The 23668-nt window shown below is 43.2% G+C and overlaps 1 protein-coding gene across 2 annotated transcripts in view; it reads left to right on the top strand.

Moving 5' to 3' along the window:
* Positions 1-23343, top strand: part of prr36b (proline rich 36b) — a 29411-nt gene extending 6068 nt beyond the window's left edge. For both annotated transcript variants that reach the window (XM_058653237.1, XM_058653238.1), the window contains exons 2-5: positions 9313-10003; positions 10397-10478; positions 18517-18737; positions 18916-23343. In XM_058653237.1, the coding sequence (XP_058509220.1) occupies positions 9409-10003; positions 10397-10478; positions 18517-18737; positions 18916-22223 (4206 nt within the window). In that variant the 5' untranslated portion in view covers positions 9313-9408 and the 3' untranslated portion in view covers positions 22224-23343. The remainder of the gene's footprint in view (positions 1-9312; positions 10004-10396; positions 10479-18516; positions 18738-18915) is intronic.
* Positions 23344-23668: the final 325 nt, after the last annotated feature.

Here is a 23668-nt window from a genome sequence, read left to right as displayed (position 1 = left end):
CCATGAATGAAAACCTCTTCAAACACTTCCTCTCAGTGTCAGTTTCACCTTGTCATCGACCTCATAACAGGAATCTTACTTTTCACCATTGTTGTTTCTTGTTTGTAGTGCTTTCTAAACCTAAGCAAATAGCTTAGATGCCCACTATACCTGAAGGGTCATCAGGTAGGCATTTTTAATGCTATGGAGCTGAAACACACATCTTTTTCTGAAAGCTCTTGTTTTCAAATGAACAGATACTGTACATCAACAGTTTAGATGCAGCTTATATCATGTTTTAATCGACCTCTTGTCTGATTACTGGTGCTTAGGTGCTTCCTCCGATCAGCCATGATGATGTGTGCTGGTGCTGAGGTGGACTTGGTGACATATGGAGCAAACCTCCTAGTGGCTTGGGGAGAGAGTCAGTGGTTGTGGTAGTGGTGGGCAGAAGTGAAGTTTCATCATTGAAAGGGTTAGCTGTGATCCTGTGAGTGCTCTTACGTAAGTCCTTTACAGTAATGACAAGAGTCCCAACGAGAGCTTCCTTTATAGACAGAATGGATCTCTTGACTGGAAATATTGTCTTCAAGCAACTCTTCTTTAAACATGTAAACATGTGGCTATAACTGATGGCAACTGTTGCAGCTGTTTGTGTAGTGCTGGTGTTTGTGACCGAGAGTAGATGAGACATGTTGCGACGGGGAGTGGTAGCTTTACATATTTGCTTTCGATTCACTTATCTAAGCAACAAAGATGGATCTCTCTCCCTGTCAGTTGCACTACTCTTGAATTTACATTTCCCCCCCTCTTCCAGCCATTTACCTCACCGCCAGAATATCCCTCCATTATCTATACTGTTCATCCTTTGAGTGTTGCGAGATAAGTGGGAGAAAATCTTAGCTGACACAAGGTAAGTGATGGGTACACCCTGTCTTTGGACTGTGGGAGGATGTCAGAGAAAACCCATGCATGCAAAGTCTTCACAGAAATTCTCTGGTTGAACTGAGGTTTGTACCACTTCTTAATGCGAGGTACCACACTGTGCCATCCTAGTTATATTTAAATTGTGTGTGTTTGTGATGTTTTAATAGTCGATTAGCTTATTGATCAGCTAAAACGTCTATTGTCCCATGTGTCTTGATTTTAAATTGTAGCAAATATAAGTGGGTGTTGTTATAAGTGGTTGCTTAAATGAGACATTTAATGACATTGGTCATTGACCATTATCTGTGGTTGACCTACATTCAGTTTATCAAAGGATACTTTTGTGTCTGTGTAGCTAGAGATAATGTGGAGACTGGACTGAGAAGACATGGTGATCTAGGATGAATGGACAATGTAAGGCCCTGTGCCAGAGTGGGGCATCTTGTATCTGACATTGCACCCATTGCAGAGAGGAGGGGTGAAACACAAACACCAAACACCAAAAAAATAGACCCCATTAGTTTAATCACCTTTGGTCACAGTCACAAGTCTGAGGCCACTTGCATCAGCCCACTTACCCATAAGCAGTGGAGCCGTGAGCATGAACGCAGTAAATAATAATAATATGATTAAATAATTGAAGTACCTCTGCAGAGTTGTGGTCCTTCCAAAGATGAGATTGGACCCACTGTATTTTCTAAATGTATGACAGACTATCGTAAAATCAATTTGCACACAAAAAGCATTAAAAAGATATTTGAGTGCGTTATGGTTTAGCTCATCGTGCCATAATCAGTCAGTTTGAAAGTAAATGAACAGCTGTTTAGGATAAGAAGCTTGACATTTGTTTTTCTCCTTTATGAGGAGTGCTTTGCAAATTCAACCTTGGCTGTGTCCCATGAAGGATGGCAGTTTATTAGCAGTGTCAAAGAGCAAACACTGCTACAAAGTATCCAGTGTTAGCTGCTTGTGGAGATGAAAGCATGTCAATTACAGGGTCAGAGGCCAATGAAAGCTCATTAAAAATGCCTCCAAAACCAGTGCTGGCAAACTAAGGTTCTCACACCTCACCATTTCTGCGGCCCTGCTTTGAAGCTTCTATTCTTATTATTTATGACATGGATAATTAAATCGAGCTTGCATGAGTAAATGCCAGCGTTAGCTATGGGGTGATATCAGCCACAAAAGCTCACTTTCTTTTTGCATCTTTTCTGCTATCTCCCCTCCCCTACCCCCACCATGGCTTCCTTCCCCCACAATCCCTCTCTTTGACTACTATTTAGAGTAGGCCCCGGGGATAGAAGAAGGCTCACAGAATGCAAGTGTGAGTGTGTGTATACACAGTTGTGTACTGTGAAAGCAGAGTCCAGATTCTACCACAGCAATTTGAACATGGTCTGCAACGGTTGGCTGACTAAAGAGAGGCAGTGAGTGGGGGGGGCTCTTTGATTCTGGCTTGTGTGTTGAGAAGGCGAAGAGTCTTTTGTTTCAAGCTGACAGCGGTTGTGATTAGACGTGAACATGCACTATAGCCCACAAGCAGATTCCACATTAACATTTAGCTTAATTACCGACTTTGCATCTGCTTTATTCATGAGCATTTTTTAAATGTAGCCTCTGCTATTTTTAACAGGGATGGTTAATGCATGTGCACTGGTACACACATAGTAGTAGATTGTATTTGATACACAAAGGGGGTCAAAGTAGCAGTGTTTAAACACTGGATGTTGATGACCTGATTATTCAAGAACAGCATCTTTGTGTCTAGACAGTCAGAAAATCTTAGATCCCTCAGTGGAGCTGGATGCCTTCCAGATATTGATAGTATTGGCACTGTAGAGAGTCTGGGATACACATAAAACAGTTGAGCTCACACACGTTTTGTTTATGTCCCATTGTGGGTATTACGAAGAGATGATGACCAGAAGGATGATCTCACCTAACAGAGCTAGCTTGTACATCATTAGTCGCCTACTTGAAGCCTATTAACTGTAATAAAAATGACATCAACAACAGGAGGAACTGGGAAGTGCTCGGAGAGAACATACCTCTTTTAGTACTTGCTTTTACCAACAATCCACTCTGTTTTTCACCACATACTCTGCCAGCATAGGGACTGAAAATGATTTCATAGTCAGTTGTGCAGTTGTATTATTGCAGTTAAGCCAAACATTATACATTAGCCAAAAGACAAACATTGACAAACATTGTCCCATCACTGTGGTGGAAACACAAGCCCGGATGATGGTTTACTGTTCCAAACTGTACCACGGTGAGCTGAACTACTCTGTACATCTTAGTTGAAATGTAGCTTTGGGGCTTCAAAGTGTCGTGTGAAGGTTTGGGATTCAATGTACTGAAGTAGATTTAGGTCAGTGTTTGGGTTTAGGAATTAAGTTTGTGATGTTGAGATAAGATAGAACATATGTCAGTGAGTGTCCCCACAGAGGTAGAAGTGTGTGTGTGCGCATGTGTCCCAATGTCCTGTCCCCTGCCTCTGGTTTTGTGTGGGTTTCTTTTGTTCTCAGTTACTGTGTAGCTCATCATTGAGGCTTGCAGGGAATTTGGAGTGGGATGTTGCTTGGAAGCTGCAACCACATGACTTGGACACTTTGGCCACCAAGCACATTTTTGCAAAGTTAACTACATTCAGAAGTTTACAGTGAAAATCGGCTAAAAACAACAAAACAGCAGAGACTCGCACTTTGCTACCACACAGCTCTGATTAAATCAACTATTGTTTTTAGCTGAATAGTGGTGATAACAACCCCAGCCTGTTGAATCAGGTATTGACACATTGACAGTGCATGTGTGTGTTTTGTTTAGACCACAGGAGCTCGGGGCAGCTGATAGACGCTGTCCAGCTGTGTCGTTGGAGGTAGGTTGGCCAGGAAATTATTTTCAGATTAAAGCAATTTTATGCTCTAAACATTTCACACAGTGATTGGTGCTGAAAATCACACATGTTTTGAAATGAGCTTAATGTAGCCGACAAAGCCATCTGTCTAGAATCTGCTTCAGGAAATTGTGCGCAAACTCACAGACCATTATGTCTCAGGTCATTGATTTCATTTTGTCCCACATGGGTTGAAAATGCCTGTTTGTGCGTTGCAGGCTGGCTTGTAGCCTTGGCAAAACCTTGGTTGGTGTTGGAGTGGATTTCCTAGAGCCAATATGTGTTTTTTTCCTTTGTTTCTTAGAGGAAAGCCTACGTGTTGGGTGTAGTGTGAATTTTACCTTGAAAACCAGCTTCTGTCAGCTATGTCGTCTTTAGGCTATCCTCCTCTCAGTTGCTGCAGTTAACATTCCCCTCTCTACTCCTCCCTATGTTACGCCATGAACGCGTTTGACAAGAGGAGAAATGTAGCCACTGACAAACTGCCTAACACGAGCCGAGAGGAGCTTGTGCTAGCTGGCGATTGGACAAAGTGTTGTGGGATATCTTAAAATGTAACACTTATCCTAAAGTATTTAAATAAACCGCAGCTTTAATGCCACACTTGATTCATTCTGATTTATTCATGTCAGTTTGGTTGACTACAAGTGCTTGGCTAATATAACCGCAGTAAAAACCATCATCCAGACTATCATTCACACTGGATATAGACTTATTTACTGCTTGATCTCGTAGTAACAGCCCCGTCAGTCCCTTTAACTACCCTCAATCTAATTAGGTTAATGAAAACCTGTAATTAGTATTAGTGGGCTGAAGACTCCCAACTGAATCTTCAGTTGGGTTACCTGCAGTAATTAGCAATGGAATCTAATACAATATAAAGCTGCCGTAATATAACATACCCAAGGTGTCTTAAGGTGCCTTAAACCAAAGAATTAGGTCTGTTTTACGCATGAAGAACTCACATTGCTCTTTAGAAATTGGGTTAAAACCATAGAAGCCCAATAGTTTAGAGAATAGGTTGCAAAATTGATAATTTTTTGTCTGCTGCCGTGAACAAGCCCACATGCAGCTTGGTTCACCTTCAGTTTCTGTGGAGACGAGATGAAAAAGTGGGTTCCCGTCCTTGTGTGAAGCCTGTTTATGCTCACCGCTGACTGATGGTCCAAGTGATGCAGGGCCGGCTAAATGAGCAATAGAGCCAGAGCGAGAAGTGCAATCTCACAGCTGTCTGGAGACTTGCGGGAGAGAGAAATGTTCCTCTGGCAGTGGGTGTGCAATCTGGATTTATCACTCTGACCAACACATGTGTGTGCAGATACACATACACCCACACACATTAATGTAGGGCACTATTAAGAACAGCAGTCAGATGAACAGCCCAGCCAGATGCTTTAATCTACTGTGGGAAGAGGGACTGAAAGAAAGAGGAGGAGATGATGATTAGGCAGCTTTAATTCCTGCTTCACTGCGTGGTTGTCTCCTGCGTTAGCAGCTTAAAATGGGTTCTTAGTCAAACAATGATGTACTTTTATTAGAGCTCTTAAAGTATCAAATGGTAGGAGTTTGATGCATGACCGGATATCTGGCGTGTCCCCGGCTCTTGTGCTGTTACAGTCAGACAAGACGATTCAACGCTGCACATGACAACTGTTAAAATCAGCAGTAGTAATCACACAGACATTCAGGTTGACTCCTCCTTCATATTTATCTATTTATGTAATTCTCCTCTGCAGTTGTTGATTTTACGCTGCTGTTTTTCCTTCTGTTGTGTGTGTAACTAATATGTCTGGTGATGTATGCTCATTAGTCAAAAGTCAAATTCAGTTGCAGTGTTCTCAGCCACAATGTACTCTGTTGTTGTTTTGTGCAAAAGTAGCATGTTCTATTCAGAGATGATGACTTTTCACAATATAAAGTGCAAAATAATGACAGTAATGCTACAAGTGGCATTACATAAAAGGGCCATTTTGTTAACTGTTTCATACCAAACAAAATGCTCACAACAAACTGTTCATTCTGCCTTTAGTGGCTTTACTTGGAACTGGTAGTTGCAGGAAGAAATGTCGTCGTTCAAGTTCTGCAACATGAGGACAGGTGCTGTCATTTTTCATGCCACTATTTCAGTGAATAAACATCAACATGAATGCTGTCTTCTGCCTTGTATGAGCTGACCTCCTGGTCAATGATTTAGGGGAAACTGCTGGGTCTGGTCCTGAAAAGCTCCCAAAATAGCGCTGCCATCACTGTCTTCTTCTGGGGGGGCATGAGGAATCTCTCTGGGGTTCTGTTGATGGCCCAGCTCCCCCTGCTTCACTGCACTGCCAGTAACTGCAAAAAATAATAAAAACTCATGTGTCATTTATGCTCTAGAATGTGTGTGTGGTGAGGTCCTTGGAGGCAAGAGATTTCATCCAAGAAAGGCAGGGATTTGAACTTTGGGTCAAGGACTGTAACTCTCTGAAGATAGTCTCACATGTCAGGGTCTGTGTACCTTTTTTTTTTTCTTCTTTGATGGTTTCACTGTCCTCATTTCCATGTGCCATGGATTTGAGGATCATTTTCTAGAGAGGCAGGATCATCGAGACGGGGGGGGGAATTTTTTTTCCAGCAGTTTAAGTCACTGTTTGGTAACATGAACGATGCCTTTGACAGACCACTGACTTGTCCATCAATGCAGAGTAGATTGCAGGCTGCTGCTCCACCTAACATTCAAGCATGTGTGCCATGTACAGTATTCCAGCGTGTTGAGATGTCATCGATTAGCTTATGTCTTGGTATGTCCAGCATCTCCTGTTTGCTTACCAAACCATGGTGAGCTGTGGTGCTTTTGTGGAAATTCTGACCTTCCCCAGCTGGGTTGATTGGGACTGGCCTCTTAGCTGCAAGGTTTCAAATATGAGCAGAACACCCTATTGGTGGCCCAAGTCCATCAGCTTCTTCATCAGCATTGACAATATTTTGTGCATTATCTAAATGGAATTGTGATGTTGGGCCTAGCCAGCTTACACTCAGTCACTACATTCATCAGTTCATCAGGTATGTGAGTGCTTGTATGGCTCTCATACAGGGGACGTGTATGAAACACTGCACTTATCTTCTAGTTAGAAAATAAATGGACACTTACAAGCAGAAAATGTGCTATGAAGAGCCCAGTAGCTTTTGTTATTTCGTCTGTCTGAACTTCAGAGCTTCACTCCGTCGCTGCCGTAGTCGATGCTTAGTCCAAAATGGTCCCACACAGCGTATTTCAAATGTTTTATTTTCACCTCTCCTCGCTGTTCTCTGGCTGACATTCATGCTGCAATGTTTGCCTCCTGCTTCATTTCCCTCGCTCCTAATGTTGCATGATGCATCATTCCAATACTGACAGCTGATGCTGCGTTCATGAACATGGGAAAAACGGAAGTCTTGTGTAAACACAGTTGTACGCACAATATAATCAATGCAGACTAGATAATATATACTGTATATATATATAGTATATATGTGTATATATGTATATACTTATATGTATATACATATATATGTGTATGTATGTATATATATGTATATATACATATGTATACAAATCACTGTAGAGTAAATATGGTATTTTCTAAGAAGAAAGTAAATACATGTAGTTCCAAGAATATTAAACTGTTAATTTAGAATAACATTACCCACAGACATTTCCCAAACTAATTTTCCCATTTTCCCCACACTCTGGACCAGTCCCTCTCCTCAAAGCTTTGACTAGCTGCAATGCAATTAAACCAACTGTCCACATTTTGGAACCTCACTGGCATTTAAAAACCTCTTGTGAACGGGTGCGGCATGAGTCGCTCCTTTTTGCATCTACACGTTGCCTCCCTGTCAGCCTCTTCGGTTGGTTTGGGTCGCAGCCTGTTGCACTGGCTGTGTGTGTGTCTGGGTTTATGTGTTGTTTGGGATACGTAGACTTTTTTTTTTTTTTTTTTTTTTTTTTTTTTTGCTGTCTCTTATTCCCCCTCTGGCTCAGCTCAGCTGCTCTGGCCATCTGTGCAAAGGCAAACAGAGAACAGAGGGATGGAAGGAGAGCGGGAGCTGTGTGGGGGAAGAACGAAATCAAGGAGGCAAAAGTGGTCGAGAGAAAGGGAGGATCAGTGGGAAATCAAAGAGGTCCTTTTGACGTGAGATTTAGTTCAGAGAATGAGTAAAGGATGACCGAAGAGGCCAATAAAGACGATGATGCATGTTAGAATTGTTTCCAGGAAGCTAGCAGCACAAAGATGATGTCTGTCCTAATCTAGAAATAGGACAGTGAGTGTGTGGATACAAGTTTAGGTCAGTGGAAACTGGGACGACTTAGTGATGTCTGGATTTTACAGTCCAACCAGCAGTCTTCAGCCAGTAGTGAGCTCATTTTACGTCTTGTTATTTTCCTCGTCTCCTTTCTCCCCCTCTGTCCCTCACTGTCCCACCTTCTCATTCTGTTCCCATGCTCCATAGGCCAAACCTCTTCCTCTGGGCCGGCCTCTGTGTTGCCTCAGAGTTTGTCTCACCAGAGCCTCCTGCACAGCCAACTCCTTGCTCTGTTTGTAAACTTTGACAGGACAGTTTCCTGCTACTCCCCCTCTTCCTCCCTCCAACTTGGAAAAAAAATCTCTTTCCTCCTCCTCCCTTTTTTATTTCAAAGGTCCTGAATGGGGATGTGAGACAGTTGTCTGATATGGATGTAGGCAACGTATTGCATGATGTTGTATCACAGTTGGTTGCCCTTTAGCAGGCCTCATATGCTTCATGTCCCAATTTCATGTCTCGGACATCTTTGTTTATGACTAATGAGTCAAACTGTCTTCCTGACTTCAGGCTCGTTGTTCATGACTTGACTCATATGTGTCCAAGTCTGTTCCTCACCTTACTTCTCTTTTTAGATCAATTTAAAAATCTAATATTTGAAAGTTGTCTGTGTTAACGTCTAGGATAACACTTGCCTAAAACTGGACTTCCACACTAGTCACTCAGTTTACACTGAGAAAAAAACCCTACTTGCCACACTGGACGAGTGTGTCAGTGTCACTGAGCTTTTCGGCGTCACAGAGGGAACCATTTGCAACTGAATTGCAGTTGGCATTGAAATTAATGAAGCCTATTTGTACAATGTGTTGTTCCTGCAGTAGACATGTTTTCCTTCATGAGCTCTTCCTTTTAAGGCCCCTGAGACATCCCACACACATTCAACTGATCATAAAAATGTGTTGATCTGTTTGTTTATCCTGAAGGCTGTGACTTATGAAAGTGATCCATTTTTATGGCCACTTATGCTTGTGTGCACGTCACCATTCAGCTGCTTATTTAAATATATATATTTCAGTGTGTGTGTGTGTGTTGCTGGAGCTGTGGAAAGATTGAAACCGTTAGTTTATCTGATTTCCAACAACATTCCTGAGGCTGTCTTTCAATAGCAGAGACGGCAAACAGCTGGTCATGTCTGGTCTTGCTGTTGACTAACTGTGTTGTACTGTCTATTATCTTTTATCTCTCACCAGACCTTGTCTCCAGAAAGCCTGTAGACCTGTGGCCATCCTGTGAGATTCACGTCAATCAGCCCTGCCCTGCAGAGGACCACTACCACTCAAGGGGAGATGAAGCCGGATGGGGTTGTCGCGGCAGCACTGGAGCCAATGGAAGCATTGGAATCAAATCCAGGAAATGAGGCAGCACCAGCTGTTGGACAGGAGCCCGACCAGGCAGCTAGTCCAGTGGGAGAGGAGATGCCCCTGCAGCCTGTTGGAGAGGCAGGACAGGGGAAGCCCCAACCAGAACAAGCCAAGGAGACCCCACCTGCTAAGACAAGCAACAAGACCTCAGGAGACTCCAAAGCCAAGACTACTAACAAGGCCACACCCAAGACAAAATCGTCCACCTCCACCAGCCAAACAAAGACCACAGTTGGCTCACGGCCCAACACAACCCAGAGCCGCCTATCAAATGGCGTGTCTAAGCCCCAGACCAATGGAGTGGCTAAGAAACCTACACCTTCCCTAGACAAAAAGAGCACCCCGACATTAGCATCCTCCAAAAAACCAACAGGTACGTCCTCGGTGCTGGCCCCCAAGAGCAAAGTGGGTGAGAAGAAAGCCACGGGGGCTGGACCAACAGCAGCCAAGAAGACACCATCAGCAAATGCCAATGGTGTCAAGACGAGCAGCACTGCACCTGCCGCTAAGAAGCCCCCAGGTTGGTGAAGATGTCATCGCTAGACAAAAATCTGAGATCAGTACAAAAGTTTATATTACAATGTTGGTTGTTGTTGACAAACACATTCATAGTAAGTCTAGCATGGTATGTTGTCACAGCCTTCAAGTCTTCTGAAGATTTATTAATGTGTAATGTGATTACACACTGATAGATCCAACACATGTATTAGACATGCCAGAGTGACTGCTGCTCATCCAGAAACTTATTTGCCCTAGATCTAATATGACACACTGAATGAAAGATATATGCGCTTGACCTTAATCTGTAATTCACGACATGTGACTAACTCTATATAATACTGTGTGTGAAACTGTTATTGTCTCATCTAATTCTTAATTTTTCTACCCTCTTCTTATCTCCTCTTCCTCTCAGCGCTCAAATCTGCGACTCCCACCAAGCCGAGCTCGACTGCCTCACCTAAGCCTGATAAGACCCCTGTTTCCAAGACAACCAGGTAGGTGTAATGTTAATATAAAGCTGAGAGTGCTGGTGTCTATGATGCAGCTAGTATCTATACCAGCAGTGAATCGGATAAATAGCTGGATAGGAATTGTAGAACGATGATAAATCTTCAGTGAGAAGCAGATGGGTCAAAAGGCCTCACTTGGCGTCAGGTTCAAAGAAGTCCCTGTTAGAGAAGAAAACTCACTGAAGGAGTGAGGGACAAAGATCCCCCACATAGAAAGGCCAACAACCCGCCTATGTTAGAACAAGCCTGAGAGAAATGCCTTGTGGGGTTTCACCAGAGCAAGTATCCTAAAGAATTATTAATAAACAAATAAGGATGGAGTGGGGGTTACACAGGGGAGGAGGCACAGTTAGGAGAATTAACTGAGAACAAGAATATTCTCTTTATTCCTTGTGTGTCTGAGTGAACATGTGTTCCTCACCTGAGCTCCTCACCATGGTGTTTGGTCCTGAGGTGTCTTAAAGCTGCTCCACCAGGGTTTGGATGTTGAATGAAGCCTTTGTCGGATGCAGTGAGCATCCTGATCAGATGGAGCCTCCAGGATTCGCTGTTCTTTTAAAAGAATCTTATCCTGCCGCTGCATTATTGTTTATCTGTTTATGCAACAGCCTTTCTCTTCCTCAGTGTTTTGGCACCATGATGGTATGAGATGATATGTTATGTCACCCCGTTGGTATGTCTGTATGTAGATACGGTGAGAAACTGTTTCGATCTCTTGGAGCAATTGTTTCATAACAAAAAGAAACCAGGAGAATAAAAGCATTTGAAAGACAATGGAAGCAGCAAATCACTGAAAGAGGCTTTAGATCGTTCAACATTTTGGGGGATACGTTTATTTCCTGTTAACATATAACAGGACATATAACATATAACAAGTATAACATACTCTCAAATTTGATGAGGCTGTGTGAAGCTAGTTGTCATATTAATCTTTCATCAATGGCCCTTTTAGAAGCAGCACTTATTGCGCACATCACTGTATTAGTGAGAAGGCTCTGCTGCTGCAGATCACAGTGAGATTGACTGGTGTTTGCATACAACTTTAAGATGTTTTAAGAAGGTTTTATCTACCATGTTACCATCACATGGTTGGGTCACCTCTTATCAGAGCTCTGATAATTCCAATCCAAGTGTTGTAGATAATGTCTTTTGAAGGGTTATCCTCCTAACATACTTTCCTGTTTTTTCATTTAGTTATTACACGAAGTAATTATTCATTGACTAACATAAAAGGTGCTTGCTCCGACCTGAAAGCAAGGTGCTCCCTACGTCCTAACCCCATTCTTTCACACTCCACGTGCCATGGGTAGCAGTTGGACTGCAGAGATTATACTCAGATTACAGTTTTATACAATGATTGATGTGCCAACACCTAATTAAACGGCATTACACGAGGGCATGCAGGTAATCCGCACTGCAGCACAGAACGCCAATTGTGTGAACTTAATTCGTTTTATCGGAAATCACTGACAACTGTCACAATTTTGTCACGTTCAACTGGACTCAACTGCAGCCAACCATGAAAACGTAATTTTGTGACATAACAGTTGCAGTGTTTTCCATGTATTATACATAATGGAAGCTCTCCACACTCTAATTTTCTTTTTTACACTTGTCATAGTAACATAATATATCTCTAACTTAGTGTTAAAAAGCTGCAGCGCAAATTGATTGTGCTCACTCACTCATGCTATCATCCAGGATCCAGAGCATTTACTGGCCACATAGACAATCAGACGTCCTACCTCTGTGGTGGTGGTTCGCAGCGTGCTTCTCTTTTACTCTCTGGCTACCTTTTACAAATGGACATGTTTCCCTGTTACTGCCATAGTTTGAATGAATTCTGTGGGAAACATTGAAGTGGATGGAAATACGTTTTAAGTACATTATAGACTAAAGTAGGTTACGTGGTCAAATTTATTAAGACTGAGCTGAAATGAAACCGTAACTGATCGTCATAATCAGTTTGAAATCAGACTATTATTGTGTTTTTAAGAGCTTAATCTGCAATATTCTTGTTCAGTGTTTGAGTCAGTTAAGTGTGTTCTATTCATTGGTTGTGAAGCCCAGGGAAGCATTTTACTGCAGTAGACCTATATACGAATCCCCATGTGAGAGGTATAACCATTACTGATGATAGGCTCATCTGACAGCCCCATGTACGCTTGAAGGCAGACTTTGTTAAGTGTGTGTGTGTGTGTGTGTGTGTGCACATCAGCATTAGTGTATGTGATGTGCTTTGACAGGGCCATAAATTTCTACTTTAATTAGATTTTGCCCTTTTCTTACCTCGTTCAAATCTTTATTCAGACCCCAACAGATGCCCCCCACTTCTCCTGTTGCTGCGATACACACATGCACACACACACACACACACACACACACACACACACAGCTGGTCTATCAATATACTTAGTGTCACTATATGGCTCAATTGATTTAATTCCATCTGCAGCAGGTTCAACTTATCAGAGCAATAAGAGTGCAGAGGAAATGCAGGTTCACTAAGTGACATCCGTTCAAATTAAAGCCACTCACGGGTGTTTTGTTCTTCTATTCAGCTACAGGTTTAAGCAAATTAAATTAGATTTTCTTTTACTTTTACATATTGTTGCCAGTGGCTATTACAGCCCATTCTTTGTCCAGCTGCACAGCCACTCTCGTTTAAAAGAAAACCTCTGACAGGTTACTTAAAGTCTCACATAAATTAAAAAGAAATCTTAGTTTTGAAACTTTTTCTTTGTAACAAAAAAACTAAATGCAATTGTGTACATAAACAACCAGAATAAAGAGCTTATACTTGGTGTAAGTGCATGCAGTATACATGGATATGCCTACATTTGTTCCCTTTAGGTTCATTCTATTAAGTATTAATGTTGTTTTTCCTCAGTGTTTGTGTCTTTGTGTTGCCGCAGCACTTCTTAATGTAATCTTCATGCAGCGTTGTGCATGTTTGCACCTGTTTGCACCTGTTGTTTCACAATGATTGCCCTCAGCATGCAGATCGTGACCGAAAACATTCGAGTATGATGAGTGTGCACATGGAGAACTAAACCAAATTGTTGTCTGTGAGCGATGCAGTAATGTAAGAGTTAATGTGTCAGCATGAGTGCATGAATATTTAAAAATGTTTTTGGGGAGCCAGCTGCAGAGATGATTTTGTTTTTGTGCGCTGATGATCGGAAACAATACTCAATACTGTGTATTTGTCTCGCACCGTCATGGTACATAAGTCACAGGGGGGTGCACACAGTAATATGATGAGTACACCAATAAATAAGCTAACAAGTATTTAAATGTATTATTATCATGTAACTAAAACTGACAGTATAGCCATAGATATTGGCCAAAGTCACTGGAAATGACACCAGATTGTGCAATCTGTAAACCTAAAATATGTAAATGCTTCACTAAACACAGGCAACATTAGAGCTGCAACTAACGATTATTTTCATCATCGATTAATCTGCCGATTAATCGAGTAATCGTTTGGTCCATAAAATGTCGGAAAACGTTATAAAATGTTGATCAGTGTTTGTCAAACCTGGAAATGATGATGTTCTCGAATGTCTTGTTTTGTCCACAAACTCTTGTTTTAATCATGATAAAAGCTTCAAATCGATTATCAAAATAGTTGACGATTAATTTAGTAATTGATTAATCAAGTAATTGTTTCAGCTCTAGGCAACGTGCTGTAAAATAGACACAGTATCTGCCACCACAGTCATGTGACGTGAACATGAGTGTGGGCTCTCAGTTGGAGCGTTTTGTTTTTTAAATGGCTGATTATAGGAGGTAAGGTTGTTTTATTAACAGCCAAGTCGTTTAAAAGAGGTAAAGACTATATTGGAATTGATAGATGCAGCCATGCCTAGTTTTGTGTAGATAATTGGTGACTGGTACGCAGCATCTCATTAGGACTGCACAGCAATCTGTGCATTTGCTATACAGTGAATACTGTAGATTCTTCAGAGTGTGCACATACTGTGTGTGGATGCCTGTATAGTAAGAGCAGCATGCAGTCAGAATGCAGAGCGTGTGTTCATTTGCCGGTATAATGCTCAGTACGATGTGGAGGTAAAGGGGGAGGGGAGAGGCGCACGTGCCAGAGCGCGGGACACGTGGTTCATGTGCACACACTGCCAAGCCGCTTCCTCCAAGCGGCCCTGCTGTCTGTGAATGCAGCAGAGTGATGTTAAAAAGAAAAAAGAAAAAAGAAGAACACTGTGGATGTGGAGTATGGAAGCTACATGGATGAATAAGTCATGTGCCCCCACTGAACTCCTATAACTGCTGCCAAATATACATACTGTGCATGTCAGAGGGCATCTCTGTCTGAAACTCAAGGGAAATATTGGCCTTTTATAGATGAGAGAGAGAACAGAGCAAGGATATTCTGTCCTTATTGCACACATTCAGATGTGAAGATGTGACACTGACTGCCGGGCGATCAGGTGGCGTTCTGTTTCTCATGCCATCCACCGAGCCTCTCATGTTCCCACATTAGTCATGCTGTTTTCTTCATCGATGGTCCCTCGGGGATGATAAATTTTTACTGCAGTGGGTTGAATGCAACCCTCTTCATGATCTAACAAATTACTGCTCATGTAATGGTCCAGCACTGATGTTAGTGTCTGTGTTTGTGTGTTAGTATGTGTGTGTGTGTGTGTGTGTGTGTGTTGTCTGGGTTCTTGCCCCAGATACTGATCAGTTGCCCAGCATGAGGACGGCGACATGTTGCGCAGCCTGTAAATCTTCTGTTCAGTCCTGGGTGTGGTCAATGACTCTGTGATGCAGTTTTCTGCTGCCAGGGTTTTATAAGGGTGAAGCCAAAGAGCCAATTACCAAATGGATTTAGGAGGAAGGGAAGGACAGAAGGAGGCGGGTGTGTATTTCAGAGTTTGTGACAAAGGTTTGTGATTGTAAGGGTGTGTTTATGGGCGTGTTCACCACATATTTCACCCCTGTGACACCCATGTGACAGACATGATAGAAACGGGTAACAAGTAAAAACGTTGTCAAAATGAGTACTGCTCTATTTTCTAAACATTAACATTAATGCAAATGTTATTATATATTTATTATGAATAAATCCTCCCGTTTTTGAGTTTTTACCTCTTTTGGATAAAAATAAATCCTCTCAACTCTAAATATTTGAGTGTGTCTGCATCTCCTCTTTGATTAATGAGAATGCAATAAATTAGTAACAATTGTGTCTTCAGTATTTTGTACAGTCTCCACAAAAGGCTTGATTGTGCCTTGCATTTGATGTAGCCAATAGAAGAAAAATATCTGACAACTTTTATTTTATTCATTTGTATTTTGAGAAGTGACTTCTGATCATTCTACAGTAAAATGAATAAACAGAACTGTATCTTTCCCGTGGAGAATGTAACCCATATTGAAATCCTGCCTTAAATGTCTTTGCCATTTAATTAAGATGGCATCATCTTAAGAAGAGGGAGGTCCTCCTACCAAAGCGTGTCATCTTTGCTGCAGGCAGCATGTCTGCCTGTATGCTTGCTTAGCCCCTGCTTACTCATTAACCCCCTGTTATAGTCCATCTTGTGATTTGAATCATAGCCTCTTGTATCTTTTAACAAATCAGCACCAGGAGGCAACCATGTTGTCACACGTACTAATCCTTCCTCAGCGGCGAGGTTTGAGGAAATGTGCAGCAGCTCCAAAAAAACTAGATTGATGGGGGAGTACATAGCTGTGTACGTCAGGGGCGCCTGTAGCAAGTAACTGTCAGAGTGATGTGATGTTTCAGCACCACTGCATTTCAGGGCATTGTGTTCACCATTTGCTTTAACCCTAATTTATAGTGTTGTAATTTATAGCTTTTCTCTCAGCGAGGCCTGTGGTGAACACTTTTATCCCCGCTTTGATACAAGCTGCTCATCAAGTTCAACACAAAGTGGCTTCATTTAAAGACTCAAACACCCACTACAGTGTGCTTTGTCATCAGCGCTTACAATGAGATTAATTACAGAATGAATCGAGGCTTAAAACAATTCAGGCATATTTGCATCACTGCGTTGTTGTTTTTATATACATCAAAATGTTGTCAAACCACCTCTCATCTAAAATTGATACGATCTCATTTTACTGTGGCCTGCTCTCTTAAATACTGCAGTAATTATTCAACTGTACAGAGTGAGACACTGTTATAAGATAATATGTAATCGGATGAGTATTATCCGCTTCCCTTTTCCTATCGTTCTCCCTCATGTATGTTCCATTACATTGCTCCCTAAAGCACTCCTGCCTTCCTGAATTACCGATATTCCTTTTATCAGACAGAATATTTGGAATTCTCTCTCTCTCTCTAAATACTGTATCTCCTCACCATCTTATTGCCACTCACTGTATCTCTTAATTCTTCTTATCGTCCTCTCCCTGTAATTCTTCGCATATATTTGCCTCTCTAATTTAGGTGGCACATAACTTATTCTCATTTCATCTTTTCACATTTTTGTTCAAAATTGTAGGTTTATATATACATTTGTATTTATAACATTATGCATCAAATAAAATCTGAACAACTCTCTAAGCTCAGAAGATAAAGTGTTGTTGGAGACCATGCTGTTGAGAATAAATTACTTTGGTGTGAGCTTCCAGTTTATCCCTGCCAGCTAATAATAATCATTTTTGTCTGTCTTCTTGTACTGTCTTTATAATAAGGTTTTATTAGTGCATGAGCACGTTTAGATGTTCACATCAGCACTTTCTCATTTTCCAGTAAACACAAGCTCCTCCACATAAAAGTCAGTGCGTCTTTGGATGAGTCAGTGGTTTTGCATAACCTGAAGGGTTTTATTATTGGGTAAAACTATTCAGACATGATCCTACAATCTCCATATCAGTAACACACCTTTCACTGCCTTCAAGCCAATTATAAATTATGTGGATTAACTCTTAAGGCTGGTCTGACCTCCTGACATGGCCACGCCCCTATTGTGTTGCCACTCGTTCTTCACCGGCTTTAATCTCATTTCATGTTACCAAACAGTATTCCATTACATTTGCCAGGTTGTTGATGGCACACCCTACCCCACTGGCCTCACACATTGAAGTTATTTTTGTTCTTCTTTCATTATTAAAGATTATAGCCATCTCCTCTCTATCTCTCTATACCTCCCTCCCATCCCCTGCTCTCTTTCTGCTAGTGCTAACTCGATTCTTTATTTAGAAACAGGCAGTTAGTGTAGCGTTGGCCCAGTAGATTACACACCACAGCCTTGTCAGGACTACTAGATGTAGGTTACTTTGCTCAAATGGGGCAGTGAAGTCAGTTTCTGGGCCAGGCAGGCCGCCAGAGCAGGCAAGCTGATACCAGTGTCATTCTCGTGTGGGGATGGTGTGCAGACAAGAGATCGGGGACAGGGTTGACTAGGGGTTTAGGTGCATTTCTGGCGTCCGTTGTGACTCATGTTCCAAAATGTCTTCATAAGCCCTCAGGAGACTTTGTCATGGGGATGTAGAGGTGTGAGCCGGTTCTGGGCCTGTTGTCACTACTGTTTCAGATGCAGATAGACTCACCGCAGTACTAGAAAATGCTGTTCCAAATATGCTGTAAGGTATAGTATAATAGAGAGCAGCAAGAAACAATAATATTCCCCATGTATAGGGGATAGTTTTGAACATTATACACTCTGCTATAAGGTGGTGTTTGCATTTGCCCTTCTGACTTTGCGAGGGTAATGTCTTATTTAATTTGGGCTGTGAAAGGTTATTCAGAGCTTTGCCTGCCAGTGTACACATTAAGAATGGTCCGTTTTCTCCTCACAAGGTGAACAATCTATAAACCCTAGAAAAACCTAGATGTGAGAGGCTTAACAACTTAAATTCATGAGTCACTTTCAATTAATCTTCATCTGTTGGGTTTAGTAAATATGAAAATCATTCTCCTGTTTTGGTCAATCAGTTGGGAATTTGAGAGACTAACTATCTAGGAAGCCCACGTGCATAGACCTCTATGCTGTAAATAATAATCATTTCCACTGTCTTTTATCATCAGGTCAACAACTGGCACTCCAGCATCATCTCGTCCAGCCACTGGGTCAACCCGGCAACCCTCTTCAACAACCACCAAGAGCTCCTCAGCTACAGCCAAACCTGCCACTCCTAAAACCCCCTCCACCACTAAGACTCCTGCCTCCAAACCAACCTCCTCTACCCCCTCTGGTGGCAAACCTCCAACACTGCAATCATCAAAAAGCTCCACCCCTTTGAAAAAAGGTATTAAAAAGATGATTTCATGAGCATGAATGCTAAAGTGTTCTTAAACATTAAACAGTAACAGTAGAAAGTAAGACATTATATATTAACGGTTTTGTTTTTTGTGTATTTAAAAATGCTGTGTTCAAGTTTCATAGTGGCACTGTTTGACCCTTTTTTGTGCTTTGTTTTCATCTAGATGTTACCAAACCTGCAACCCCAGCAGCCAAAAAGCCTACAAATTCTCCCCTTACCCGCCCTGCATCCACGACAAAGCCAGTAAAATCAGAGACCCCCAAATCAGCAACACGGCCAGATGTTGCTACCAAAAAGCTTACTACTACCAAGGTTGCGGAAACAAAGACACCAAACCGCCCAAAAACACAAGAGAGTAAACCCACACCCTCTAAGGATGCTTCAAAGGCACCTGGCCCCAAAGCCAAGCCCTCCAGTCCCAAGAAAACTGTGGGCAGCAGCACCCCAATGCCCGTGAAACGTGGACCCAAAGCAGCAGCTATTGGTGAACCTGTAAAGGAAACTGTTGCTGCTGTAGCAGCTACAGCAGCTATTGCTTCTGCAGCAGCAGCCCTTGCTGGGCCAGAAGTACCAGCTATGGAACAACCTGCTACAACTCCTGAAGCAGTACAAGAAAAAACTGCAGAGCCGACAGCAGAACCAGCTCCTGCACAAGTGGTAGAACCAACACGTGAACCAACTCCAGAACCAATACGTGAACCAACTCCAGAACCAATACGTGAACCAACTCCAGAACCAATACGTGAACCGACGCCTGAACCCATACGAGTACCAACACCTGAACCAATGCGTGAATTGAAGCCTGAACCCATACGAGTACCAACACCTGAACCAATGCGTGAATCGACGCCTGAACCCATACGAGTACCAACACCTGAACCAATTCGTGAACCAACCCCTGAACCCATACGAGAAGCAACACCAGAACCCATGCGTGAACCAACACCAGAACCCTTACGAGAGCCAACACCGGAACCCTTACGAGAACCAACTCCAGAACCCGTACGAGAGCAAACACCAGAAACCATGTGGGAGCCAACACCAGCACCCATGCGGGAGCCAACACCAGAGCCTGTACGAGAACCAAGCCCATACCAAATGCGAGAGGCAGAATTTGGTGCTGAATCAGTCCATGAACTACCCTATAGCGATCAGCTGTCAGCCCAGTTGGATCAGTTCCACTTTGAGGAGTCTGCCAATGACTCAGTTACTTCCTTGGGAACTACTGTCATGTCTCCTCCTTGTTCCCCTCCAGGCCCTGTTTCTCCTGTCAGAGAGCCACAGAATGCTTCCTCTCTGCAGGACGTGTACATTCAGTCTGATCCTATGGATGAGAACCAGCACCTGGCCTCGTCTGATACTGCTTCTCAGAGTGCAGTCAATATGATGAGCTTCCAGATAGAAGAGGGAAAGGAAGATAAAGGATACTTTGCATATGATACAAGGGAGGAGGAAGAACAAGATGAAGAAGAAGAAGAAGAAGAGGAAGAGGAGGACGAGGAGGAGGAGGAAGAAGAAGAGAAGGACCTGTTAATGTCTCCTCCCACAGCTCCATCTGCAGAGGCCTTTCATATGATGGCACAACCCCACTTGTTGGGCACTTTGCCCATGGATGATGACACATTCAGGGACCTCCTCTCACCTAATGAAAAGGAGGTGGCAGTAGAAAAGGCCGATGAGGAGATCAATGATGACGATGAGGAGGAGGAAGAGGATGAAGATGAGGAACAGAGGAGACTAGGCCATCAGCCTTCATCCATGATCACTGAGATGAGCATGTCCCAGCCCTCTGAGGAGTTCCAAGTCTGCTCCCCAGCATTTGGCAGTTCAGCGGGTTGGCACGGTGACGATTTCTTGTCAGGGATGGACTCTGAGGATGTGAGCAGCTGTACCAGCAGTCGGCAGCAGGGAGTCTCTGACCTGAGTAGCACCCTGCACACAGCGATATTAGAGGGCACGCAGAGCTCAGATGCCCTGGTCGACTCAAGTCTCCGTGGCTCTGAGGGAGATGGAAATCTCATGGGCTCTCCCAACGTAGAAACCCTGGCCAACGAGGAGGAGGATGAAGAGGATGAAGAGGATGAGCGGGTTGATGAGATGGACCTGAGTTCAGAAAGAATAGAGGAGCACCACAAGGTGTTTCAGCAGCAGGAGCGTGATGAGGAAGATGATGACGATGTAGAAATGCACAGCGAAGGTGTGACCGAGAGCTGTGAGAATGTAGACGAAGACGACTTCAATGAGGAGGAGCATTTAGACAACCTCAATCGCTCTGTCCCTCAGCCTTCTGTGCCCCCAGCCTGTTCCTGGAGCGAGACTAACCCCTTCTCTGATACCTGGGGTCAACCAGCCTCACTCCTCGCTATGTCATCTCCCAGTCCTGTGTCAGACCATGGCGCAGCTGAATCTGAAACACCAACTCAGTCTCCCGCTCAGACATGTTTGGACACCAGTGCCCCCTCTTTTGCTTCTCAGTCGGAGCCTCAGCACCATCAGTCAGCCCACGAGGATATGAAGGACGACCTACTTGCTGCCTCAGCTGTAGGCATGTCTCATTCCCGTGGCCCAGGTCTGGCTGCGCACAGCAGCAGTGAGACAAGCACACCAGAGGAACCCTGTGACTATGACAGCAGCTCTGGTGTGGAGTCCCATTCAGACAAGCAGCAGACCCCAGTGCCTGCTTCAGTCCAGCCTGACATGGACCAAGACCTGGGAATTCATTTGGAGAAAGGCGATGGAGAAGAGGAGGAGGCTGAGACACTCCCTGCTGATGAGGTTCTGGGAACAGGACCCCCAACTGCTCCAGCATCAGCCCCGTCTTCCCCCTCCACCTCAGGAGATGAAGCCAGTGACACAGAGGGTGAGATGCAAATAAACGACCCAGATGCTGCAATGAGAATGGACGAGAGTGCTGGATTTGAAAGCCCCACTGCCACCTGTAATCTTCCCTCTCTTGACGAGGATGAGGAGGCAGCAGGAACACCTGCTGGTGATGGTGAAGAGGATGGAGGCGGGGTCACCCCTCAGTCAGCTAACTCTGTGGCATCATACGGCTTCGACTGCACCACGTCCAATTCCAATGCCCACTCAATGGCCGAAAGTTGCGGAAAGAGCCCAGGTATCTTTTCCCTAGAGAACATGGAACAGCTTCCTGAGGAGGCCAAAGACCCCTCCCTCATCAAGGAGCTCACCCTGCCATCAGCTGCTGCCGCTGCCCAGGCAGAGGACCTGCTGGGGCGACCTGTGGACCTGATGCCGTTGGGCTTTCCAGGAGGAAACCAACCGACGTTCGATGAGCACCACTACATGCTGGGGGGAAAGGTTGCAGTGGACCACCTTGGGGAAGTCGATCCATCGGAGTCAAGTCACCACTTCGGGGCCCAGGATTCCGAAGACGCCGACGACAGCCAGCCACCGTACTACTCAACTATTTGTGATAAAACTGATAGTTTTCTGGCAGGTAACGTATAAGCCCCACCTTTTACCCCTGGAATGCACCTTTTCCCCGCAACCTTCCCCCGTTACCTGTTGTTTTCTCTCCAATTGAGTTAGATGGCATAGAAGAAAAAAAAAAAAAAGAGGGGAGTAAGATTGTAGGACAAGATTTTCAAAACATGAAAATGAACAAAGGAGATGAGGAAAAAAAAATGACTGTAGCAATTTTTAAATGAAGCCTCCCTCTTTCATACTGTTATGGTCATGGTTCTGAGTGTACGGCTTAAATTCCTTTATGTACAATAGCTAATACCATTTTCTAGTAGAATGTTCTTTTTCAGTAACACTGCATATTCTGTAGCCCCTGATGGGGTATTGACTGATTGGTCCAATGTGACTGAGCTTTTAAATGGAAAAAGGACAAAAAAAACAAAAAAAAACAGATGGAAGGAAATGGACATTGTGTATTTATCCTGCTGTTTTTACCGGACAAAATGTCAATGATTTCTTTTTTTGTATTTGCTTATTTGTTGTTTTGTTTGTTTTGTTCTGTTGAAACCTGGTCCTCCCTACCTTGTGTACACATGCTTCATGTTCCACAGCACCATAGCGATAGTCACATGCTTCTTTTTAAAGGTTGTGTTCTTGACTTTAAGCTTTTCAAAATAAAGGCTAGATATTAACCCGCGGCTGTTTGGCCCAGACAGGTTTGTTGTGGTAGGTATGGGAGTGTTAGATAGGAGTCGGTGAAGTTTTTAAATGTGTGCACCAAGAGGTTGTGCGCTCTTTTGCATAGGTTGTTAAGGTAAATAACGTGCAGTCACGTACAGTATGTGTTTCAGGCTTTTAATTTTAAGTGGCTAAGCTTTGAGCCTCAGTTCGCTGATTAAGAGTGTTCCAGGAGAGACTAACAACTAGTCTATTATATGTGATGAGACCCTGCATTGTCCTACATCGCTATCACAGCTTTACACTCGCTGAAACTTTTTCATAGTGGGCGTTTGGTTTACTATTTCAACAGTATATTGCATGTTTAACTAACAAGAGACTGTGTACTACCTTGAATTTGAAACAGTTCTACACTAGTCATGTTCATAAGTAAATGGTTCACTCTAGGTTATCTTTCAAAATTCCATTAAAACATCGTGGCAAGGCATTTTGTTCCCGTTTCTTATTTTCCCTGTGGATCCAGCATGTTTGAACTTACTGTCCCTGTGTTTGAATCATGTTTGTGTATTTGTGTGTGTGTGTGTGTGTGTGTGCACAATATATTTTCCATGGTACCTCAAAATATTCACCATGGGAATAACTGGTACAGGAACAGGAAGCGATGCAACATTGTACAGTGTTGTATCTCAAGTGGGATTTTGGTCAAAACCAAAGAGGTAAACCAAAAGTGTCCCAGTGCCTTGTTTTCCAGCATGCCTGTGCCATCGAAACGTTTCAGATTCAGCACGAGCTGAACAAAATCACATTGTAGG

The sequence above is a fragment of the Solea solea genome, chromosome 16, assembly GCF_958295425.1.
Source record: "Solea solea chromosome 16, fSolSol10.1, whole genome shotgun sequence".
Lineage (NCBI taxonomy): Eukaryota > Metazoa > Chordata > Actinopteri > Pleuronectiformes > Soleidae > Solea > Solea solea.
The sequence above is the reverse complement of the archived record's forward strand: the minus strand, read 5'-3'. Positions and strand labels throughout refer to the sequence as shown.